A 15,750-nucleotide genomic window follows, 5' to 3' on the forward strand; every position below is an offset into this window, starting at 1 on the left:
TATTATGGCTGTCAAACCCAGTGGCGATTAGACAAAGCGGTCCTGTTTAATGTAAAGATTCGGGGAGATGATTTGCACCATGTCCGCCGCAGCTGTCGCGGTATGGCTTGGTACGGGTACGTATCGACTGAACTCGGAAATATCCCGACATCTTTGAAAACGGTTCGGCTCCGGTGAAGTATCCGAGCTAGTTAGCTAGCCAGTTAGCTCGCTGCCGTTGAGCATTTTTTTTTCCAAGAGGCTGAGGAGGAGACAAGAGGAAAAAATGGCTACCAATTTGACAGCTAGACCGTTACACGTTATGGATTTTCACAGTGCACTTAGTGACAAATTGTGTTCTCTACGGTACCTTACATTTCCAGCTGTTAGTAACAACGTTTCTCTTGCTAGCTGTGTTTCTTGTCGGTCGTTATTTCAGCCTTTTTTCCCCTCTTAGCGCAGGCCTGTTTATGTAGAACAGGTGTGTTATGAATGCCTAATTACCTAGCTCCTGATAGTTTAGCAGCTCAGGTTATCCAAAATTTAATGTAGGGAATAGGTTCGTTTATTTCAATACACTGCTCCTAAAAGTCTGCACACTCATAGCTGCCACTTTATTAGGTACTTATAGCCTATACAGTCTCTGCAATGAGTCCCACCTCCATGAAAGATGTAAGGTTCAATCACTGACCTAAGCCTGAGATATTATTGTGGTTACAATCTTAAAAGAAAAATATACATTAGATTTCCATATCAGGATAGCCTGGAATCAGCAAATGTTGTTAAAAAGTGCCTTTTGATAACAATTAGTTATCAAAAGAAGTGCTGAGTAATGGATAATGTCATCTCAGTGGCCCAGTTTACTGCTATAACACTGGTCTGCATATATACGTCATTCTTTTTGCTACTGGGAACTTAAGACCAGCTCTTTATTTTGCTTTTTTTTTTTTTAACCCTGATGATGACAATTTTAATATCCATCCATCCAGCCTGTCCCAGCTGCCACGGGGCATATGTCAGGGTAATGGCACATGGCATGAGCATGTACTGAGACTGCGGTTTGGGAAAGCACTCAGAGGGGACTGGTGGTGGGTCTCGGGCTGGGCAGATTCCCATGTAGTTATGAAAGGCGAAAGAATTGAAAAAGAGAGGGAGGATTTTTACCGACAACATCACGTGGATTTTGTCAGGATGAGAATGTAACAAGTGCGTCTTTAGTGACGTTCTAGTACATTTCAACATGTTATCCTCAAAATCAGGATAATAGAAAATTCTTAACAACCTGGACGAATGCTTCCCATGCTTGCTTCCTTTTGAACTCATCCTCAAGCACCAGTTGATGGATTTCAGGACAGACAAAAACACCTTCCTTAATTTTGGCTTCACTTTTCTTGAAACCAAATGCATCGCCCTTTTCAGTCCAGTTGTCTCTAGTTGTCAAATACTTGCGATATTATAACTAAAAAAGGAAATGAGACATTCCACATGAAAACAGTTTTCAGATTTGGAAAATAGCAAGTAGAATTTGTTAAAGTGCAGGCAAAAGAATCCCAGTAGCAAAACACTTGTTGACCAGTTTGTTTTTTCAGGCTTTGATAAAACGTCAAAATTAAGGGGCCCATTCACAGCACTGTTACTATAGTGTTAACTAACATGAAGAGAGTGGGATATTTTACTCCACAGTCAAAACACACTATAGCTTTATACACAGAGACTTAATACTCATAAATAGAGAAGTGCTATTGAGTTTGAAAGCGGAAGGGCTTTCAAACTGAGAGCTAATCCTTTACAAAGGCTAGTGTCCTGTTGTGCAATTTTCAAGATAGTGTCAGGATCTGCACTGAAATCTAGTGGCTTCTTCTCTGACCATATTCCACCTCTCCAACAAGCCACATTAAATTCAGCCTGGCGATCCCGCTTTATATAAATGCGGCAGTCTGTAGTGCAGTATTTGTTGTCAAGTCAATATGCTTACATTTTGTTTTGTACTTTGTCTAGATTGGTTTTAACATTTTGTGAAAAACGCCTACGTTAATATTTTAGAAAATATTTCAAACTCCTCTAAAACAATAACTATGACAACAGGCTTTAATTAATGCTGGACGGGTGCAACAGACTGAATCAGGTTTTTGTCAGAGTGCTTTAAAAACTGGGTGTTGTTGTTTAAATTGCTGCTAAAAAAAAGAAACTTGTTCCATTCATGCTTTTATCCATTGATCCAGTAGTTTGCACTGTGCATGCCTATGACACGAAACACAGCGCTTTACACGGGAGAAATGTCCGTGTGGAGCAATCCGTGGCCTTGAAGCAGAGAGCAGCCGTGTCCAGAGACGGTGAGTGGGTGTGTGCAGTGGTGCACGTCATGTGTTGACCCGCTGTCCCCCTCCCCCTCCCCTCGGTCATAACACAGTGACACGCTCAGCTGGTTCCCCATTAATACTGGCATTATTGTTTTGAGTTGTCTGCTGTCCCCCAGACTTGGCCCACTTTCTTCTGCTGTAGCTGCACTTTAATGAATTTGAACGTCATCTAAACCTTGTCCTTGCTAGAATTAGAATTCCTCCTAAATCATTAACTATTACAGAAAGCAATATTTATTCTGCTTAACGTGATGTCGATACTTTGCAGCACTGATTTAAAGCTAATGAGCACTGTAGATACATTTTTTTATTTACTTACATTTATTGAGCGCGAGAGGATGGAACCGGTGGTTTCTTGCCCGCCCTTGTCTTTATCCGTTGACTTCTGCTTGTTGTGACACCAGCAGCGACTTTCACTTCCATGTCTGAGAACAGGTCGATTCTCAGACTCTGTTGGCAGAATACTACAACAGTAGCGATCCTTGTTTTCTGGGCTTGCCCGCTAAACACCAAAGGAGCACATGCATTCCTCATGACCCAGACTACATGTGCACATGAAGCTGACTCAACAGAACTAAAGGACACCCTTCTGTTGTCTCTCATCTAGTTTGAGGCCTCAGTTAGCTGGAGCCAATTGAAGGAGGGAGGTTTACTTTTCTTCACGTTGCCAATGGCATTTTTAACTAATCCAATGTCAGTCGTGACATTATCCCAGTCTAAGGTCAGCCCAGAAAATCATAAAGTTGGTTAGTTATTTCCACCACCCCTAAGGCCTGTCGAGCATCTACTATGGTATGACGGCATGTGGGTTAAAAAGTTAAAAAGCAGTGTTTGAATGATTTTAAGCAATTCATAGAGAATATAGACGGTAGTGCAACATTTCTCTTGTTGGGAAAATCTAGCTTCTTATATGTGTTGTCATGCACATCTTGCCTCACTACCTTTGTCCTCCAACTGAAACTGCTGGGTTATTAAGCAGTGGACAGTTTACCATTAACCTTAAATTGGTGATGTATTGGTGTACGGTGGAAGTGCTGCTGGTCATCAACTCAAGAAGGCCTGGCAGAAAGTCATCCTGCTGCAAATAAGCAGATCTGATGCTATTAGCAAATCCTCGGTGTAGCTTAGTTAGTGATCTCTACTTAAACTGGCTGAGCCATAAGTGGTAGCTGCTGCATTGAAACATACTTAAGCTTCACTGACTAAAAAATAAAATTGTCTTCATCCCTAAATCTTTGTTGTTGGATGAAAAGGTTTAATATCAGTAGGTTAAAACACTTCGTTTTTTCTTGAGGCTGTTCGAATGTCCTACGTCTCCCATCTCCGAATCTCTTGCAAATGTTCACAGCACATCCAGTTTTGGGCTCGGACTAAAGCAGCGTAGCCAGGATTTGACCTTGACCGGCATGGTCTGAAAGTGGTCCTTTGTGTGGCGGAGAATTAATGAGGCCCAATGTGTCACATAATAGAATCCGAGGGCGTGCATTCAGCTTTGAGGATCGACCGAAGTCATCAGCGAGTAAGCGGTCTGCTGAGACTGAATGATGGTTTATTTTTGGTCTCAGACTAACCCAGATCCTAATGCGATGGGTGCAGCGGTTGCGGTGAGAAGAGCCATCGCACAGATTAGTCATGCCCAGGTGGTTTTCTTGAAAAGAGATGTGGTGGATACGACCTCAGGTTGTTCGTCTAACACCACATTTAGCAGCCGCTAAATGCTATTGATTGTATCTTGCCGTGACTGAGCCCTTGGGGGCTGTAGACACATGGTCAGTTCAGCATCTCTGTCACTGACCACAGCTGTAGGAGGGTTTAACATACATGTGGGACAGTTTTATGTCTTTAGAGTTGCAGTGTCTCACTGGTGTACTTGTAGATGCTGAGGGTTTATTAATTAACTGCATCTAATGCTCACTTCCCCTTCTCATTGACATGAATTAAAATGTAAATCCTGATATTACTCTCTTCAGTGCATTCTCCTTGAAAGTCAGCCTGTGTTCAGTGTAGAAGGAGAAGAGTACTTAATATTATGATGCTAATGATAGAAAATGCTGGGTTCATTAGCAGATTAGAAAGGGTTGTAAAACTTGGGAAAACCAGCCACTCTTTGCCCGTGGGAAGGCACATATGTACATAGAGACTTTACCCAGGCTTTTACCTAGTTGCTTAATGTGTCTGGAGTTACATGTCCGCGGGCAAGAACAGTTCAAACCCCCTCTCTCTCCCTCTCTGGCACTTCATAGCACAGATCTCCAGTCCAGTCTCCCTTCCGCCGTCTTTGCAAGCCCTCCTCCCCCTCTTCTTCTTCTTCCTCATACACTCGGCCTCAGTCTCCCATGGTGATTAAAAATTGAGTTCCCACCCACTGTGGCACAGAGAAGGCAAAAATCGAGAACGGAAAGAGAGAGCGAGAGAGAGAAAAAAAGAAAACTCTGTGCTAAAAAAAAGCCGTGAGGTGCACAAGCAAAAAAAGATGAAGCAAGAGAGGAGGAAGTAATGAAAGAGAAAGACACAAAAGGAGGGAGAGAGAGAGGGAGAGAAATGGGTAAATCACCCCCGGTCTTACATTGTGTAAATTTTTGTTAAGGGGCTACCATTTCCCTAGTGATGCCCTTCACAAATAAAGACTAAATGTTTGTGTTTGAAACGGAGCAGGGGCTAAAAAGACAGCACAATGGAGATCAAGTGGGGGGGAGGGCGTTAAAAGAACTCATACAATCTGAGTGACTCTCATTACTGCTGCTTTCACTCACAGTACCTCAGACGCTTTTCCTTTCTTTAACTGGTTTTGTTAAGCACCTCTTATTTACAGAGCTGTAGTCTGTCTGAGCAATAATCTGAGTTTTTCTCTTCACACTTGTTGACGTTTGTGGGAAGTGAATGCTTCTACCTTTACAAGAATGCAGATGCCAGGCAAGAGAAACGGATAGAATAGATCACCGCAAACACTTATTGATTTCACGTTTAAACTAGTTTAACATTTTCTCTTTTTTTCCATTTGCTGTTGCTGGCAGGACATTAAAGTGGACTTTTTGTGCTCATTTTCAACTAAATATATTCAAATGCGTTTGTCTCAAAATGACTTTGGGTCAATTTTTGTTGTTTAAATGTGGTTAAGGCTATAAATAAAATAGATATGACAGTCTACACAAAAACATTTGGACATCGTGTTTATTGTGTGTACCAAAATATGAAAAAGCACCAAGGTCCACTTTATTGATGAATAGTACGCATACAGGAAATGTTCTGCTTACTTCTGTTGTCTTTAAAATGTGTGTTTCAGTGGTCACCATCCTGTCGAGGTCGCACGCAGACCGTAATGTCTACCCGTCTGCAGGCGTGTTGTTCGTCCACGTTCTGGAGAGGGAGTATTTCAAAGGAGAGTTTCCTCCTTACCCAAAATCAGGTATAACGCTGTCACGTTCACACTGTGATCAAAAGCATGTTATTATCATGTTTGTATAGTATATCATCAATATATCTGAATATCTAAATACATCTGAAACATTTGTAGAGGTGGTGATTGCATATAAACTCCATAGAGCGCTGCTTATTTCATAATGCAGCAAAGTGGTCGAAATGTTATTGGCCCACTTACCGTTCCACTGCTCTGTCTGCAGGTGACCCCAGCAACGATCCGATCACTTTCAACACCAACCTGAAGGGCTACCCCGACAGGCCGGGCTGGCTACGATATATCCAAAGGACCCCACATAGTGACGGAGTGCTCTACGGTTCTCCCACTGCAGAGCACATTGGCAAGCCCACTGTCATAGAGGTGGGTGGTTGGATTGTTTTCAAAGTGAAAAGAGTGGAGATTAAGTAATTTGTGCTGCTGCTTATTTCAACTATGGAAAGTGACTGCTTGTTTTTGTGCCAAAAGTCTTGAGCAAATTTAAAACATTCAATGAAATCTGTCAAGTTTTAGTCCAAGGATGAGTTGGAATTTATTTCACTGAGCCCAGCTGATTTGCATATGTGTTTGTAAGTGACGTAGTACTATGTTACTCTTAGAGATGCTAGACTTAAATTCCTTTATACTTGTTATGCTTTCCCATAAGCTACTGTACAAATTCTTTTCCCAAAAGGCTTAAAGTGTTTAACGGCGCCTCAGCTGGGTACAGAACCCGGGTCGTGTATCTAGCTCCGCCTTGTCCGGAGAGCTGCTGCCTTATAAGCTGGACTGATCTGGGCTTAAACCTTCACCTCTGTGTCCTACAGATTACTGCCTATAACAGGCGCACTTTTGAGACAGCGCGGCACAACTTGGTCATAAACATCAAGGCTGCAGAAGGTAAGAGGAACTTGTACATAAGAGCTTAAAGCAAACTGAGATCAGACTGCGCAGCTTCGCTGATTAAATCCTGGAAGCACACTCAGTACTTGGACTGTGTAATGAGCTTCCCTTAAGAGAAAATGTTGTCTTTGATTACTTTTATCAAGCACAACCAAAAGTTCATCGTTGGTCTTTGAATGTAAATACAGCAGACGATAAAGTAACATCACTGCACTGAGTAGCTGTTCTGAAGCTTTAATAAGATAAGTCAATTTCATGCCAACTTGTCAAAATCTGCGGATGAAGGTTATGTGATAAGATCTAGGGCTGCCACGATTAGTCGACTAGTCACGATTACGTCGACTATCAAAATCGTCGACGACTGATTTAATAGTCGACGCGTCGTTTGAAGCTTTGTAAGATCCCAAAAGACGCAGGAATAAGTAGTAGGATTTAAGAGTGTAATAACGGACTGAAACAGAAGATGGCAGCACTGCATGTACAAGGATGCCAGCTGCCGTTAAACCCCGAAGAAGAAGAAGAAGCTGTGTCCCAGAATTCATAGTGCGGCCCAGCTCAGTTTCCAACAATGGCGGCAGCTAGTTAGTTTTAATATTACTGTTATTATTGTGTGGATGCCCTCAAGGGCCACACTATTGAGTTCCTGTTTCTCTTTATTCCACTATTTTATTCTAGTTGCTTCCGTACACTTTTTGGCACTTAACTACTCCCTCAGTTTTCAGCCGATTTTCTCCGTTCAAACTCTAAACTGTTCTGCTCTTTCTGCTAATGTGCGCTATGACTTTTGGTGTTTATTACTATTATACTTTTTTAAATATTACACTTTTTTCCTTTAATTTGTCCCATTGAAATGAATGGGAAACTTCCACAATTCTGCTAAAACTTGCTTGTCTTTGAAACTTAACTACTTCCTCATACTTTCACCTAGAAACTCCATTCAAACTTTAAAACGTTCTCAAATGATTGGGCTATTCCTGTGTGATTCAGCTTTTTCATATCTGTTACCGTTTTCATTTAATGCCTCTTTAAGTTTTCAGTTGCAGCTTTGTGATTTTTCAGAAAATACATGTGTTGCTATGGTTGCTATGCAATTAACTCAGAGTGGACAGTGAAACTTTGCGAATTTTCTCTTCATGTCCAAACAACTTCTTGCTACTCGCTGAATTTCCACTCAACTTCCACAAATTATACATCAAAACGTAGGTATTTTTGCTGGCTTTCAGAAAATGTCACTATCACTGTTGTGGAAGTTACAGATTTTTATCAAATCGCCTCAGAGCAACACAATGTCTGAAAACTCTCCATAGAAAGTGAATGGGGACTTTGTTCAAAATCACAGCTGGAACTCTCTAATGAGAGGCATTTTCAAATCGTCATATCTCCTTAACAAAGCAAAGTTAAGACATGAGGCTTGTGCCAATTCATCTAAAGACAGTGCTGACACTCAAGGTCGAAGCAGTTTTTACAGTCATCTTACCGTTGAGCCATAAATTACGTTTGTTTGAGGGGTGGAAATCTGTCCTCCTCTCATTTTTCAAACTCCGAAAATGAAGCCGTTTCTTCAAAAAACGGCGATTTTCGCCTCTCACCGCGATCTAATTCTGACTGCTCATCACCCTGTTTTCCAGGCTCCTGCTCTCTTTCCCAGTGGCGCGATTGGTAATGAAACGGATCTTCAGACCGAAGTTCGTGGGTTCGATTCCACCTTGGCCCACATGTTTTTTTCACTACAAATTGATACACCATCACAGACCTGTAATTCATATTGATAATTTATTACAATTCTGCAAAGTTTTATGATTTTAGCAGCTTTTCTAATATGGACCTCAGATTCTTGTTAACAGTCTATGGCAGAAATACATACAAGTACACAGCCTGATGAAGCAGACAGAAGCAGTACCTCTGATTGGTTCAGCATTTTCACCTCTTATCAGCACAAATCTCAGCCTCTTCTGCTGTTTTCATTAGAATTTTAAGCTTTTCAGCAGAAATTCTGCTGATTGAACTCTTTTCAGCAAAATTTTCAGTTTTTTCTGCTGTTTTCAGAAAAAAACTCTTTTCAGCAGAAATTCTGCTGATTGAACTCTTTTCTGCAAAGTTTTCAGTTTTTTCTGCTGTTTTCAGATAAAAACTCTTTTCAGCAGAAATTCTGCTGATTGAACTCTTTTCAGCAAAATTTTCAGTTTTTTCTGCTGTTTTCAGAAAAAAACTCTTTTCAGCAGAAATTCTGCTGATTGAACTCTTTTCAGCAGAATTTTCACCTCCTTTATGCCCAAATTCTGCTTATTCACCTCTTCTGAAAAATTTTCAGCCTTTTCACCTCTTATTAGCACAAATCTCAGCTGTTTTCAGAAAAAACTCTTTTCAGCAGAAATTCTGCTAATTGAAATCTTTTCAGCAGAAATTCTGCTGATTCATCTCTTTTCAGCGCAACTTTTTAATTCTTTACCACTTTTCAGCAGAAATTCTGCTGATTCACCTCTTTTCTGCAAAGTTTTCAGCCTTTTCACCTCTTATCAGCACAATTCTCAGCCGCTTCTGCTCATCTCATCACAATTGTCAGTCTCTCCACCTCTTCTTTATGAGAAAGAGTTTGGCGCAGTGAGATGAGTAGCAGCCTTGAGACCAGAAGTGCCAGGTTCGAATCCTGCTCAGGGCAATCTTTTTTTTTTTTTTTTTTTTTTCAACTTTTTCAGCTTTTTTCAGCAGACATCTTCAGCGTTAAGGCATCCACACAGCATTTTCGCAGGAAATGCAAATTTTTCTAGTTCTTTCTGGGTCACAAAATAAACGTTTAGCATATTTTCAGGCGAGAATGTAGCTGTGTAAACCTCAAATATCTGTTCAGTTTATCAAGACACCACATATTTTCAAAAGCGCTCCGACGTTTTCGGAGATGTCTGTTACCCACTAGCTCGATAGCTAGCCGGGGGCAAGGCTCACTATAGCCCGTGAGAACACCGGACACCCGGCAAATCGTTTTCAAACTCACCGCTGTCTTTCGCTACTCAGGTTAAACATATATAGGTCACTTAGATAACTTACAAATGTTATTGTTTGCCTTTTTTTTAGTATTTTATTTGTTCCTGAGTAAATCGGTTTGGCTGATATTAAAGTTATATTTTTTACATAGCTGAATAAACATCAAGCAGACAACTGATTATCAGAAATGTGAGATGCTCGAGAATATACTCCAGTGTCCTGTTATATTTTAGATAGCAAGGAGTTTATTAAACTTCACCGAAACAATCTGCAAATTTCATTAAAATTTGATAAACTATCATCTTGTCTTTATTTTTAGTTAGCACATACCTTAAACACTTAAAGCTGTAAGCTAATGATAGTTATATAAGAGCAGATGCATGCTGGTGCAATAAGCTGTACGTCCATTAGTCGACTAATCGCAAAAATAATCGGTAACTAGTCGACTATCAAAATAATCGTTTGTGGCAGCCCTAATAAGATCATAATGTCTTGAAAGGATACTTGAAGGACTGTATAGTTCTAGTGAAGTGTCCACTTCAGTCAGTCATGGTGAAAACCCCACACAATCCTACCTCAGTTTGAGTTTTCATTGTATTGCTGTGGAGAGCATCTCTGCACCTGCGCTTCTGTAGATTTGCTCACTGCCATATTGACCCATCACAGTACAGGCAGTACAGTATGAACTGAGTCAGGGGGAACGCTCAGCAGCTGTTCAAACTGCTAATGTAACATCACTCTCCCTGTGCTGTGATGTCATCTGCCATCTGGCCCCCGAAGGAAGCAGAGTCATAACAAGGCAGCGCAGGCAAAGCAGTGTCCGGTGGACAGACTGGTAAAAATCAGTGTCAGCTACTGTTACCTCAGCCTGCTGCCTTTAACCTCTTTAAGTCTTTCTCTCTGACTGTGTCTTTGTCTCTATGCACAGAGTTCCCCCTACCTTACCAAGCAGAGTTCTACATCAAAAATATGAATGTGGAGGAGATGCTGGCCAGTGAGGTGCTGGGAGACTTCCTGGGAGCGGTGAAGAACGTTTGGCAGCCCGAGCGGCTGAATGCCATCAACATTACCTCGGCACTGGACCGCGGTGGCCGGGTGCCGCTACCTATTAACAACTTAAAAGAAGGGTGAGGATCTGGACGTGGGTCTCATCTGAACAGAAACAGAAAACATTTGTGATTTTTTTTTTTTTTTAAAGTAACCCCCTACTTACATATTTTCCTTTACAAGGATTCAAGGATAAGATTTAGCTCTACTCGGTTCAGCTCGTCTGTGCCAAATCTCTCCATAAGTGACTCCTTCACCTCTCTAAATCAAACAAATCAACAGTATTTTCAGCCCACTCACATTATGTTAACATTAATTTAATTGGGGCTTTGGGGATCCTCAGTTTTCTGTAAATTAGATGAAAGCACGTAGCCGTCTACACCGATATGCTGTCAGTTCCTTTAACTCAGATGGGAATAGCCAACATGAGCTGCCATAAGTTGTTCATCAAAGATTTACGCTGGAACTTGAAAGCGTCTAGCAGAGCACTCAGCAGGAGAGAACACTTGATTATTACAAACCTCAGCATAAACTTGTAAAATTAGACTCCATCTTCTTCTTCTCTTCTCTCCTCTAGCGTCTATGTGATGGTCGGTGCTGATGTTCCCTTCTCGTCGTGCCTGCGGGAGGTGGAAAGCCCACATAACCAGCTGCGCTGCAGTCAGGAGATGGAGCCCGTCATCAGCTGTGACAAGAAGTTCCGAGCTCAGTTTCACATCGACTGGTGTAAGATTTCTCTGGTGAGGATGCGTTCCAACAAATTCACAAAAAATGCATTAAAATGCACTGAAAGTATGCAACCTCTAATTGATCTTTATGTCTTTGTTTTTTTTCTTTTAAGGTTGACATCAACAAAGTAGTCCCAGTTTACGTTACACGTCCCGAACCCGGAACAGGGATCCTGCCTGAATTCGGGGAATACAAACCCCCGTCCGAGTCTCTGAAAAGCCGGGACTACTTTTCCGACTTCCTCGTCACGCTGGCTGTTCCCTCCGCCGTGGCGCTAGTTCTCTTCTTCATCCTCGGCTACACTATGTGCTGCAGGCGGGAAGGGGTGTAAGTGTGCTCGGTCTTAACATTTCTATGCAAATTTTGCACCAAATACCCCAATAAGCAGCCAAAAGTGTACGAGAACCATATGAGAGACAGCAAAAATAAGCCTGAAAAGCTCAGTTAGCTGTAGGATAACTGAAAAAGAGTGGAAATCTGGACTTTAACTGGAGCTTGTCATTACCATGCAGTAGTTAAGTTCCTCATCAGTGTTTGTCTCGGGTCTCTGTGACTCTTGTCATCTGCATCTTGATGTTTTGAAGCATAGCCACAACATGGATGATCAGTCATCCTCATCCATCGTTTACAGGCTGGGATAGACGTGTGCCTCCTCTCCCCTTTTTATTTTTTCACTCAGTGTTCCACATCATGTCCACCTTGTCTTTATCCAACAATCCATTCATTCACTTGTGTGCAGATGTTGCTTTACCTATTAATATTAGTATTTAATTCATCCATTTTGTTTTGTTTCTAGGGAAAAAAGAAACATGCAAACACCAGAGTAAGTGTTTTACCTCTCCTGTGTTCTTCTTTTAAATTTTATTTCTGTTCCCTCCCCCTCTGTTTTTGGTTTGCAGTTTTGGTCATTTATGTTGTCATTCATGGCTGTTTCATGTCCATTCATACGCTCATACGTGCGTTGGCATTGGCATCCATTCATTCAGTGGGCTGCTGAAAAAAATGTAATGACCAGCTGTAGGATTATCAGAACTATGTACTCAGCATTACACCTAAAATTTAATTCAAACAAATGGAAAACAAACCCCAAAAAAGAAAAAAAGAACAGCAGTAGGTGAGGTTGGATGTTATAGTTCTGTTTGTGCATGCACAAACTTGAGTGCACATCACTTAAGCTTTGATGAGACAACCCCCTACCCATGACACAGAAACGTGCTGCAATACAAATTCACTGCTTCTCCCCTCCTCCAGCATCCAGCTGGTTCACCACAGCTCCATCCAGAAGTCCACCAAGGAGCTGAGGAGCATGTCAAAGAACAGGGAGATCTCCTGGCCGCTCTCTACGCTGCCCGTCTTCAACCCAGTCAGCGGCGAGGTGGTTCCACCCATCCACCCCGACAACTACGAGACCACCAGCATGCCGCTGATGCAGACACAGGCGTGAGTTCAGGGATTTGGTGGGAAGCATAAGACGGATGGATGACTAAGTACAGCCACACATACGCCCACACTCATTAGCAGATGCAGATATGAGGCTTATATGTGTTAAATGGAAAAGTTGGAACAATGCCATGTTGTTTCAAACACTTTCCAACTATGTGGTGTTTACAACTATAGCTACAGAAAGCAAGTCAGGCCTTTGGAAAGTACAACTAGAGCTTAAGAGCTTCAAGCTGTCCCATGATTTCTCCTAATGGGCTTGAAACTAACAAAAAAAAACCCCAAACATTTTTATAACATGCTTTGGCATAATATTGTTGTTTATGATTTCAGGAATCTGCAAAACCAGATTACGATACCACAGCAGCGGCCATCAGGTGAGAATCTTAAGACAGCCGTCTTGTAATATGAAGCAGCTGAATGGTTAGAACTTTCAGGAACATATGTCAGGAGTATATTTCCAGGAATTCTTTGAAATGACAGATGTTTAACAGCAGCTCATAGCATAGAGTCAGCATACCTGGATGTCTGCTATTGGTAACACACTCTCTCTTGCCGAATGTTCATCAGGACTTCAAATGCAGTAAAGCATGCCTCTGAAGGTTTAAGCACCTTCACAGTAAAAATGACTTACAATTCGCTTGCCTTTATATTACTTCTCACTAAATTCAGTTCTTGGACTATACTGGCATCAATAATGTGAATCCATATAAAACCACTTGGCTTCATAGTTTCTTATAACTTCAGTCTGTTCCTTCTGCATCACTGCACCGTTATCATCTGCTGCATGAGCCGACTAATGGTGACGCTGGGGTGTGAGCGCCCTCCTGTGAGCACGGGTATCAGCTGCATGATGCACTAACCGAATCCTCTCTCTGTTCACTGCTAACAAAGGAGATAACTATGTCATGTCAACATTTCGAAGGCTGGAGGTAGGTGCTGCCGGCTGTTCGTGATTTAAAGCTGAGATAATTTGGGATCCAAGCAGAGAAGCTGCAGGAAAAACTGTAAATGTTCAGATTTTTCATCTTCTCCATATTTATTTCACCATGCTAAAAATGGTTGTGTTGCAAAATCCAGGAGACATTACTCTTGAGAGAGTGGTCTGAAGTAAAATTCTAATTTCCCCTCTGAAATTCTGGACCAATTGTCCAAAAATTAAGTGAGCATCATCTGTGAAAAGTTTGAACTGTATCCATAGGTGGCACTGTAATAATAAGTTTAAACTTTTGCAGTTATCTCAAACAGAATATGGTCTGGAGTAAAATTCTAATTTCTCCTCTGAAATTCTTGGACCAATTATCTAAAAATTAAGTGAGCATCCTCTGTGGACTTTGTTAATCTCAAGTTGAGGTTATAAACTTCAAAACATGATCAGTCTACCGTGATGCGCAGTGTCTCATTGTAGTTAGGCATTTTTATTTTGCTAAATGTCAGGTCATGCTTTAATAAGCTATTTAACACCTGCAACTAACGGAGCGTGATGCTTTTGCAGGCCTTTAAATTAGACAGAGCATAAAATTATTATGCTTGCAAGTCAGCTACTGTAGGAAGGGACCAGGCAGGGTACAAACTGTCAGTCCAAGTTGTCAATAGCATGCATCAGTTACCAGCGAACAATAAGCACTAAAAGTGTGTGCAGTCTTCTTGGATCCCAAGCATTGCTGCTTACATCTGTATTTATTGTTAGATTTCTGGAAGTTTTGTCACGTCTCTGTGGTTCAGCTGTTGCTTTCACTGTGTTCCAGGTAAATGGTATTCCTGAGGAGAGAAAGGTGGCTGAAGCTCTGAATTTATGACCAGAGGCACCAGTGTTGCAGCTGCCCCTCTTCCTTTGTCCTAAAATTTGTGCCAACCTGCATGTGTTAGCAGTGAAAATTTTATCGTCCACTTGCGCACTTGCACCTTGACTAATGAGTGTGAAAAAGACCCGAAGAGCTTAGCCGATTATAAAGATAACTTAGAATATTTTGGAATATCCGTTTAAATGTTTAAAGTGTGATTAATATGTATGTCATACTGCTTTGCCCAGCGGACCTCTCGGGGCGTGAGGGTGTTTTATATTGAAATGCTTTCGTCGCCATGTGTTAGAACATTTGTTCAATGTGTCACATGATAATAAACTCTTTCAAAATAACTTTCTGTCCCAGTGGAAAACAAGAAAAAACACCCCCTTCCCACTCCATCCACTAAAAGAAGCCAAAACAGCACATTTTTATGAAGATATTCTTAATGTACAACAGAATAAAGGCATTTATAAATAATATGGATACATTTCACATTTTTTTTAAGACATCACAATTTTTTTTAATACATGTAATATAGTTCAAGAGAGGCCCTACACGGGGTATAAATAGTTGTTGCTTTTACATGACCAAAGAGATCAATTAAGGCCCGATACATTAACCAAATTTACTGTATCGTGGTTGTTCACTAATAGATGAGAAAAAACCCCAAACCATCATACAGATCAGTAAACTTTACACACCAAAGAGAATGGAAACATCTATATGCCATTCTTATCTGTACAATGAGGTGCTGAGTGGTTAAAAATTAAACATTTACTTGGCTCTCTCAGTTTGAGAACAGAACCCAAACAACCAGAAAGAAAGATGAAAGCTGCGCATTTTGCGCAAATTGTTCCATAAATGAATAGAGGATGACTTAATGTTTTCTACCTGATGGCAGCTGAAATAAAAAAAATTCATTTGCAATACATCTTACGTTATATTGTCATAAATCTGCAAACGACATTTGATTGAGCCAAAAAAAGAAAAAAGAAAAAGAAAAAAAAAGTGCATTGAGTAAGTGCACTGGCACTGTGCTAAACTCAACGTTAAACGCTGAATATTACCTCAACAAGTAAATAGAAGGGGGGAAAAAGCAGATCTTAAAATAAAAATCATCTCCCCCTCA

The 15,750-nt window shown here is 41.0% G+C and overlaps 1 protein-coding gene across 5 annotated transcripts; it reads left to right on the forward strand.

Annotated features, from left to right (window-relative positions):
* The first annotated feature begins 5 nt into the window (after window positions 1-5).
* On the forward strand, window positions 6-14,971 carry sgce (sarcoglycan, epsilon). 5 transcript variants are annotated; one of them, XM_084919010.1, is made up of 13 exons: window positions 16-116; window positions 2,205-2,312; window positions 5,623-5,745; window positions 5,960-6,117; window positions 6,561-6,633; window positions 10,547-10,745; window positions 11,243-11,405; window positions 11,507-11,721; window positions 12,191-12,217; window positions 12,646-12,834; window positions 13,168-13,211; window positions 13,729-13,766; window positions 14,583-14,971. In XM_084919010.1, exons 1-13 carry the CDS (start codon window positions 68-70, stop codon window positions 14,631-14,633), a joined length of 1,437 nt encoding a protein of 478 aa, XP_084775136.1. In that variant the 5' UTR covers window positions 16-67; the 3' UTR covers window positions 14,634-14,971. The 5 variants fall into 5 exon arrangements, with proteins under 5 accessions (XP_084775139.1, XP_084775136.1, XP_084775135.1 ...); XM_084919009.1 differs by having other exon boundaries at window positions 26-116; window positions 2,202-2,312; XM_084919013.1 differs by lacking the exon at window positions 2,205-2,312 and having other exon boundaries at window positions 6-116.
* The last annotated feature ends 779 nt before the right edge of the window (window positions 14,972-15,750 follow it).

The sequence above is a fragment of the Perissodus microlepis genome, chromosome 22 (genome assembly GCF_051167445.1).
Source record: "Perissodus microlepis isolate ML-2025 ecotype Zambia chromosome 22, ASM5116744v1, whole genome shotgun sequence".
In the NCBI taxonomy this organism is placed as follows: Eukaryota; Metazoa; Chordata; class Actinopteri; order Cichliformes; family Cichlidae; genus Perissodus; species Perissodus microlepis.

What these genes read in the sequence shown, in the direction of transcription:
- sgce (XM_084919009.1), top strand. Translation starts at nt 68, where the DNA reads ATGATTTGCACCATGTCCGCCGCAGCTGTCGCGGTATGGCTTGGTACG. An exon ending in AGCAGCCGTGTCCAGAGACG is followed by an intron (nt 2,313 to 5,622) that starts GTGAGTGGGTGT and finishes TGTGTGTTTCAG; the next exon opens with TGGTCACCATCCTGTCGAGG. An exon ending in ATTAACAACTTAAAAGAAGG is followed by an intron (nt 10,746 to 11,242) that starts GTGAGGATCTGG and finishes TCTCTCCTCTAG; the next exon opens with CGTCTATGTGATGGTCGGTG.